At 39.0% G+C, this 8528-nt stretch overlaps 1 protein-coding gene across 2 annotated transcripts; it reads right to left on the bottom strand.

Moving 5' to 3' along the window:
* Positions 1-30: 30 nt before the first annotated feature.
* On the bottom strand, positions 31-5378 carry LOC103981338 (protein EMSY-LIKE 3). 2 transcript variants are annotated; one of them, XM_009398039.3, is made up of 10 exons: positions 5036-5378; positions 3373-3575; positions 3172-3281; positions 2816-3062; positions 2498-2725; positions 2348-2416; positions 1209-1454; positions 1069-1137; positions 916-979; positions 31-516 (listed from the first exon to the last, which is right to left on the bottom strand). In XM_009398039.3, the coding sequence occupies exons 1-10, from the start codon at positions 5061-5063 to the stop codon at positions 311-313; spliced, it is 1470 nt and encodes a 489-aa protein (XP_009396314.2). In that variant the 5' UTR covers positions 5064-5378; the 3' UTR covers positions 31-310. The 2 variants fall into 2 exon arrangements, with proteins under 2 accessions (XP_009396314.2, XP_009396315.2); XM_009398040.3 differs by having other exon boundaries at positions 2498-2692; positions 5036-5362.
* Between the last annotated feature and the right edge of the window lie 3150 nt (positions 5379-8528).

Raw genomic sequence — 8528 nt, 5'->3', positions numbered from 1 at the left:
TTTGGGCTGCAGAGTCTCAATTGCATTCAATGATCAGAACAACCAGGAACCGAACCCTTCACTAGAAAAAAAGGACTTTAGAAAAGGACGTCGACCATTCATGAAATAATTTACAGAGGCACAGATTTCCCCAGCATGCACTAACCTTACAGTGACTAACCCCTCCAAGAGTTGTTCTCGACAAACGACGAAGGCACCATTAATTTCCCATGCGTAGGGAGTAAATCTTAGCAAAAACATTTCACATAACCAGGGGGGTCACTATGGACATCCCAGGCGATGGAAGCTATTGATACAACTTGGGCATAAGTTACAGGTCATCATCGTTGCCACCACGGTGGTAACCCATAGAAACGCCACCAGCGACCATTCGATCGCCCTCAGAGCCTTCTCCACCTTCGACAGCCATGTCATCATCATGATCAGCTCCATGTGGGTTCCCACCATACTGACGATCCCTCCATCCTCGATCTCGGTCCATAGATTGGCCATATGAGAACTGGCGTTCAGCATCTTCTGCAAAAGCAAAACCGTACATGAGCGTTCAGTCCTTTTTGCAAGCAGAGTATAGTTCTAGCAAATTGTGTTATCTTCTCGATCTCTGAGTGGAACAGTATACACTTATACTGAAAAAAAATTCTCATGCTGACAATTTTGAGTATTTAACATTCTGATGTTATGCAACTCAAAACATAAAAATGAAGTTTTAGGTCAAATATTTAAGACTGATAAATTAAAAGATAAGAGAATCTACTATTAACATGTTCTATATGCATCAGCAAATCATGACTGCAATAGCATAACCAGCATCTTGACATGGTTTGGAGTTGTGAAGTCAGACAGATTCTGCTTTGTACTTCACAAAGCTCAGAATCATACACAAAATTAAACAGAATGATGAGGTCAAGTATTTACCACTTTCTCCATCAGAGGCATCAGCTAATCTTGCAATCGCATCAATCAATGATAGTTCATGCTCCTGCATGCAAAAAAAAATGCCTTGATACATCTTTTTATAATGAGACCAGACAACTGATACATTCATAATGTTTCTTTTTAATTACATACTTTCAGCATTTTCTTGGCTTTCTCAAACTCAAGAGGATCAGGATGACTTGCACCAAGAAGCTTCTCCACCTGGGATGCACAAGAATGTTAAAAATGAAATGAAGATAAGGGTCAACATTGTCAATTTGTCAAGCACATACTTCCTTTATTAATGTGTTGGTGTCGAGTATTTCTATGTCACCGGTGGCCTTCTTGCTGATGCCATTTTGGGACGGAGGAAAATCTCGCTTCTTCTGATTCTTCAGAGATCCTCTTCCCTTTCCTGCACTTGGAATGGAACCACCACGACCAGTGGTCCTCTTAACTCCACGGCCTTGTGGACCTTGACCAGACCGATGAGTAATACCTGGGTCACCTCCCTCCCATCTTATGTCTTCAGGAGAAATCTGAAGCAAAGCAAATTCTCAAATTGAATGCAAAATGCCCCACTTACTAGGAAACAATCATACTGACTTCGGTTGAACTAGAGAGGGTCATAATGTGTATGAAGAATAGTAGTTGTCACATCAATTGTAGAAATACTCTAGTCCTGCTCATTTCAGTAGCATCTGAGGTTACAAATCAAATCCAATCTTGCTGATCTCTATTAATGTGACTTTATGATAACCTCCAAATGGTTCCCATGAAAACTTTCTTAGGCTTTGGCACTTCCAAATGCACAATGAACACTATTATATAAAAATCATGTCTTCTATTTACATGCATGTTGTTGATGACACATGTAAAAAAAGATGATCAAATACATAATTAGAATTTAGAAATACAATTTACAAACAAGAAGTCATAAAATTGTAATGGTCTCGCTCATTGTTTGCATTATCAGACGATTCTGATACAATACACTCAATCTGTAATGGTACAAATCAAGAACGCTTTGATTTTCTAGGCATTCTCAGCCTTAAAGCTAAAAGTTAGTTAAAACCAACTAAAACTGATCGAATTGAACTGGAACTGACCGATATCAATCGATTTTGACCAACTTATAACCCATTTGATAGCCTCAAAGGAAGAAAAAGAAGGGTTATAGCCAATTCATATTGCTCACACACAGTATGATTCGGTTGACTTGTCTTTCATCCATCTCAGCTTCCTTCTTCTTTTCCTTCCTCTTATATTGCTCATTGTATAACTAATTCATATTGCTCAGACAATATAAACAAGTCAACCGCTTTATAAGTTCTACACATCCATAGTACCACATCGATATAGTTGCAAAAATTCCATGCAATATGTAAATGATGAAATTCTCGCATAGGAAAAATAGGAAAAATAAACTCACCTCTTTGAGATTGACCCATTCCCATGTCTCATTCTTTGTGTGTATATCATAAACTAGAGCATGCAGACCCTGGCAACAATCCGAATAAAAAGATGACGATTATTATTAATTATATCATAGAGATAAATTATATACAAATAATAAACACACCTCGACTGGATTATAATCAGTTATAACAGCTTCATAGAAGTTATTATCTTCAGGCCATCTAGTCATGACTTTCCGCCCAATTAGTGGATCAAATGATGCTGGTTCAGCAGGTTCACCTGCCACAAGAACACCAGAAGAATTCCTATTGGCAACTTGGCTCCTTCCACTAGGACCTGCAGATGGGTATTTCATGGACTTCACCAAAGATGCACCAGGCAATGTCCGACCCTATAAGTTAGGGATAAGATTATTGAAAAAGGATATTGAATGTGAAAAAGAGAAGGTTTAAGATATAATTTATTATTACAATTAACTTACCGATTTAGGCTTCTTGGATTTGGTTCCTGCAGAAGCTGCCCTTTTTGCAGCTGATGATGATGGTTGCATGGGAGCACCAAGTTGCGATTGTAGTGCAGGAGATGGTGCACCTATTGAGAGAGAAGGTATAGGCTGTGACGTCTTCTGCCGCTTTCGAGATGCTGATACAGTAGGACTGGGTGCGGCAACATCTGGTTGAGCATTTGTAAGCATTCCAGTTTGAAGTCCACCGGTCTGCCTCCATTCCCTTGTTAAAGTCGACAAACGCTAAGAACAAACAATTGAGTGGCAAGAGAAGCAATATCCTGTCCTAGATAGTATGAATTTAGACTAAGAAGACCTATTTATGTACAGACCGTATCCTCCTAATAATGTCATCAGCATTAACCCTGCTCAATAGTTCTCTGTGTTCCTTGTCCGACACCCTCAGCTCCTTTCTAAGCTCAGTTATAAGACTTTCCTTCTCCTGAAGACAGTATTTCACCAAAAATTGGTATATTAAAAGAGACAAACAGCAGAATAGTTACTTATATATGGAAAACTATGTGGATTACTACCCAAGTGATGGCATCGGATTGAGCCTTAAATGCTCGAAGAACTGAAGTGTATGCTTCTTGCTCGAGCCGATGGATTTGTACCTCCATATCATTCTGTAACCTAGGATATACAATAGCACCAACTATGGCTCTGCCATTGCCACTCACATGGCCTCCTCTTGCACCCCTATTATGATGAGTCGGTGGAAGATCATCATCAGTGCCTGCAGCCAATGCAGCATCAATAGGATCAATAGACCGTATTGAGTGTTCAAAACAGAATTATTCAAAAGAAACATGTACAGTAATGTTGGTGGATAAAAAGCACTAAGCTGAAGCTCTGTTATCAACATCTTTCCTACAGTTAAAAGGACCAGTTTTCTCTGATACCAATATTTAGTGTTAATAGCCTCATTGTCCTCAAACTCTGAATTTATTCATTTGTGTTTAAACACAAGCCACATAACCTCCTTAAACATCATAAGCTTCCTCTTGAGTTACTGAAACAGCCTAGACCCCAGTGATCAAAGTTAAATGAAAATTGATGCAAATATGACTTTGTTAGAGTGAATTTCAAGATTAATTTGAAACTAGGATTAGATTAATACTTTTCTCATCATATATATGTCCATGATCATATTTATGACAAGGCCAAACTTCCACATTGACCTATTGACTGATCGACCCTAGAGGGTCGCCTGCCATAAGTTTGTTCATTTAAGCATATACCCACTGTAACTGCAAAGTTGGACCGTGTCTCAGAAGTTCTTGAATTAGAGCGTTCAGCTATTAGATTAGCTCAAATCAACCCAAGAACCAGTTCATGCATAAATACATATGTACATTATTTACAATATATCCAAAAATAGATACCCATGCACATGCATGACTGTTAGAAGAAAAAATGGGAAAGATGCCAGTTGTTCCAGCTCACATCTCATCTCCTTCAATGTGGCCCCACCATACTCATTGGGATCACATCTTTTCACTCCATGTGAATTTAGGACATCTTTCATAATAAGACTTAAATTGTCTTACGAGAGCTTCATGGGCAACTACGCATAAGCATTTTAGGCTCATCAAATCAATGTGCTTATTCCATCATGCTAGATCGTGATAAATGGCATGGCTAGAGGCACATCACAACATGTAGCCAACACTGGGATGAGCGTCACATGTACCATAATAGTAGTTGGGCTTGATTTTGGATTATATTAGTCACGAGGCCACGAGTTTAGACCCACATCAGAAGTGGGTAAACAATCGAATTATTGTATAAGGGCTTTAAGGGTTTGATGGGTATACTACTGTTATCTTACTCTTAACCATTTTGGAAACTATTAGACGCCAGAAAAGAAGCTGAAGCTAAGTGAAGAACCTAATCACATTCTAAGATGAAGCGTACTCCACTTTGGCTTCACAGTTCTGCAATTAAGTAGCAGAGATAACCGGATGTAAAATTTGAAGAGTTTCGAGGAACTACGACATACAGCAACATATCAAGCTCAAAACCCTAATTCCCAATCTTGCATTATTACTCGATAACCCCAGCTAATCCCGCAAGCCTCCCACTGACTTAATTCTCCCGAGCAACAGGCGTTTCCATAAAAAGAAGAACGGAGCAAATTTATATTAAGAATGCGAATTCACACATGAAATTGCCAGAAACGTCAAAACCACTTACCGCTACTATCTGAAGGTCCATATTCCATCGATCGATACGGTCGGTCAAGCAAGAGTTATCTCCAAGTCAGCTGTTCGGACGCGCCGTAACCAAATCAACGTGTGAAGAGTGAGCGCCCTATCGGCATCCAGAACAAATTTGCCCGGAGAGCCGAGTGATTCGCCCCTTCCGCGTCCAATTTGCTCCACTCATCGAAGTAAATTAACCGAATTGGAAGCTGGCAGCAGATTTGAACGAGAAATGAATCGCGCCAGAACAAATCGCGGAGGGTTTGGAGAACGGTGGAGCGAGGAAGCGGATCGAATCGAGGGAGAGAGGGAAGAGAAGGGTTCGAGACAAAGGAAAATGGCGAAATATCGGACCCCAAATCCATTTTATGGAGCAATTTTTGACGGCTAAATTAATTTTTGAGTTCCGGACACGTTTCGAGTGCGCCGCACGTGTTGCAATGTAAGAGCCCTGCTTTCGGATCCCAACTGACCGCTCCGAAGCTGATAAATCCGAACCCGAGTAGGACTGATAAATCCCTTCTCAGATTCGCATTTTTCGTTTGCTATTTAAGATGTAAAGGTATAAAATTTTGTGATTATTTTTGTTCGCTTTAGCAGACATTCTTCTTTAATTTATTTTGCTTTATTATTTATACTTTAGATATGGTAATATCTATGTGATGTTAGATTCTAAATATTGTATTTGTCACGTATCATTACGGGATCATATTATCAATCATGGGTTGGACCGATTTGATTTAAGCATGAAGGCACAGAGTATATAAGAAACCTACATAATAGGCCTTTGAGATGATTCATCGGATCCCAGACGAATAAGGCGATATTGTGATGATCTTTTAAGTGGAGTCCAAGCATCCGAGCCAGACTCGAGAGTAGATCGAGATGGATTCCAACTCATCGATAAGTCCCTACACAAATATTATCCAACACGACTTCTCCAACGATCAAGTTAGCTTTAGGATAATCTTGTAACGTAAAGAGAGTTAGTTCAGAAAGATCTAACCCTTATGATTGACGTCGGAGAACCACTTGTAACAGTCGTAATGCTTTTCCACTGATGTTCCATCAATGGGGGCAATAGACCTAGATCATAATATCTTCCACTAACATTTTGTTAATGGGGGTAGAAGGTATATAACAATTGTAACACTTTTGCTTTGGCATTCCGTCCATAAGGGTGACAAGACTGTAATGCTAATCCTTTGATGTTTGGCCTATTGGGACTAACCAAGGGAGGACAGACCTGATCGGACACTCATAAGTTGCTATCTATGAGGGTCGATTAGGTCGGCCTGAATGGCTCATCTGTGGGCTATCACTTGCTAGTCATAGGTGCCTTCCAAACTAATCACGTGAGTGATGAAACGTGTGGTATGATATATTTTTTTATTATTATATTTTTATATTTTATCATGTTATATTTCTTATTGTATATATTCATATATATATTGTGATGTTCATGGATTTATGCAATAAGAATCAGATCGTGATAAAGTCACAATATTGAGATTGATTCAACTTTAAACATAGATCATAAATAATACTGGTCATGGGTTACTCGAAAAGGGACATCAAGATAACCGGGCAGACTAATGTGCTATATAACCGTCCATGTGATGGAGACAGCTGGTCTTATAGTTGCTCATGTGGGGACACTAGGGCTATAGATGCTCATTTGGGAAAGAGTTCACCGATTGATTCGCTCATAGAATGTTAGATGGTTGATGATACCTTATTGTCAAACAGCGATTCTGTAGTCCTAGTAGTGTATTTGGTATTTAAACTTGAGATATCAAGAATGTCTTGTATGAGTACTCCACTCTTTAATATCGAACTTATAGGTTTGGAAGTTCCAAATCTAACATAGTCAGTCATTGAGAGTAATAGTCAACCTTATGAGGACTATTGAATATCGATATAGGATCATTTGCTCTCGGTGTTATGAGAGGAATATCTCATATATTTTTGCTCAGACAAATCCCTAGCTAAGGTCGTTTGAATTGAAAGAGAAAGAGTTCTCTTGGAAAATCTGATTAGAGTGAGACTCGAGTAGAAACTGTATTGGTCTGACAATACCATGCCCGGTATATGGTCTTTGGGATATTAGATAGATGAGAGACTATAGATATACTATAATCGAAGATATATTGGTCCAAATAATTGGATTTTTCTATATTGTGTGGGGACTATGGCGTAGTAGCATAGTATATCCGTAATCGATGAGTTGAGCAAATATTATGGATATAATAATTCACTGAACTAGAAGGAGTTCTAACAAGTATGACTCATGGCCAACTCGATATTGGGCCTAGAGGATCACACACATATGATAGGTATTACAACGAGTAAAGGTTTGAATATGAGATATCCGTCGGAGCCCCTATATTGGATATCTAATAAGCCCCTGAATTATTGGATCCTATGGATGAGATCCAATAAGAGTCGATGAGAGATTATTGGATAGAAATCCATTAATCTAATTAGCTTGGGTAGTTAGATGAAGATCCAGTACCAAATAGGGCAGGATCCATTAGGGTTAAGTCGATAGGGGACGTCTATAAATAGAAGGGAACTAAAGGCTCATAAGCTAGAGGTTTCTTAGTTGCCGTCTCCTATTCTCCTCTCACATTCTTCTTCTTAGATAGTTGGTGTCGATATTTAGGCAGTGATTTGAGGAACGTCATCGCAGCCCTGTTGTGTGGATCACCATCAGATAGGAGGATGCTTGACCTTCTTCATCCTCTCTTACAGATTTGTAGAGATTTAGGGATATACGATTTCCTTGGGTAACACAACATTATCACATGTGGTTTAAGTTTCATGGATTTTACGTACCAATTTATACACCAATCTTTAGGATTTTTTATTTTATGTTTATGTCGCCCTAGATTTCTTTACATCACCTATGGAACCGACAGGTTATATCTTCACCTATGGGACCGACAGGTTATATCTTCCTTCGTATCAACATCCCCCGACGATGATTGAGCCATTATTTTTCTAAGTTAGTGTCTCTGTGGTAGCCAACGGGAGGAATGAGATTTGTTGTCAAAATATTTCTTTTATATATATATATATAGAGTGTGTGTGCGCGCGCGCAACGAAGCCAAATATGTCATGTTGGCTTGCTTCTGATTTGATGCTGGGAAAGTAGGAATAGAACACAGAGTAAATAGCAGTACTAAAGAACAAAGGAAAAGGGAACACATTGCGTGATTTTGTCTTTGTTTCCCTCCCAATTTCTTTGGCACAACTTCCAGGTTATGAGTACGACCATAAAAGCATTTGTCGACTTCTCTCTCTTTGTTAAATGTTGGGAGTAAGTATGATCTTCAAAACACAATGAGAAAGTTGTGATTGAGCTGATGATGGAGCTGCATCTTCTTGTGTTTTTCCCTCTAATTTCTTTCCTCTTACACAAACAGCTGGAGAAGATATTTGCTCATGTTTTTTAGTGTTCTTCAGTGTAAAGATGCATGAAA

Source organism: Musa acuminata, chromosome BXJ1-4, assembly GCF_036884655.1.
Source record: "Musa acuminata AAA Group cultivar baxijiao chromosome BXJ1-4, Cavendish_Baxijiao_AAA, whole genome shotgun sequence".
Classification (NCBI taxonomy): domain Eukaryota; kingdom Viridiplantae; phylum Streptophyta; class Magnoliopsida; order Zingiberales; family Musaceae; genus Musa; species Musa acuminata.
This window is presented reverse-complemented; position numbering and strand designations above follow the sequence as displayed.

Bases quoted from the DNA above. Each gene is read 5' to 3' on its own strand.
- LOC103981338 (XM_009398039.3), bottom strand. From the start codon at position 5,063: ATGGAATATGGACCTTCAGATAGTAGCG. The intron at 3,282-3,372 runs GTAGTAATCCAC...TACTGTCTTCAG, and splicing joins AATCCGATGCCATCACTTGG to GAGAAGGAAAGTCTTATAAC. The intron at 980-1,068 runs GTATGTAATTAA...TTTTGCATGCAG, and splicing joins AAGCCAAGAAAATGCTGAAA to GAGCATGAACTATCATTGAT.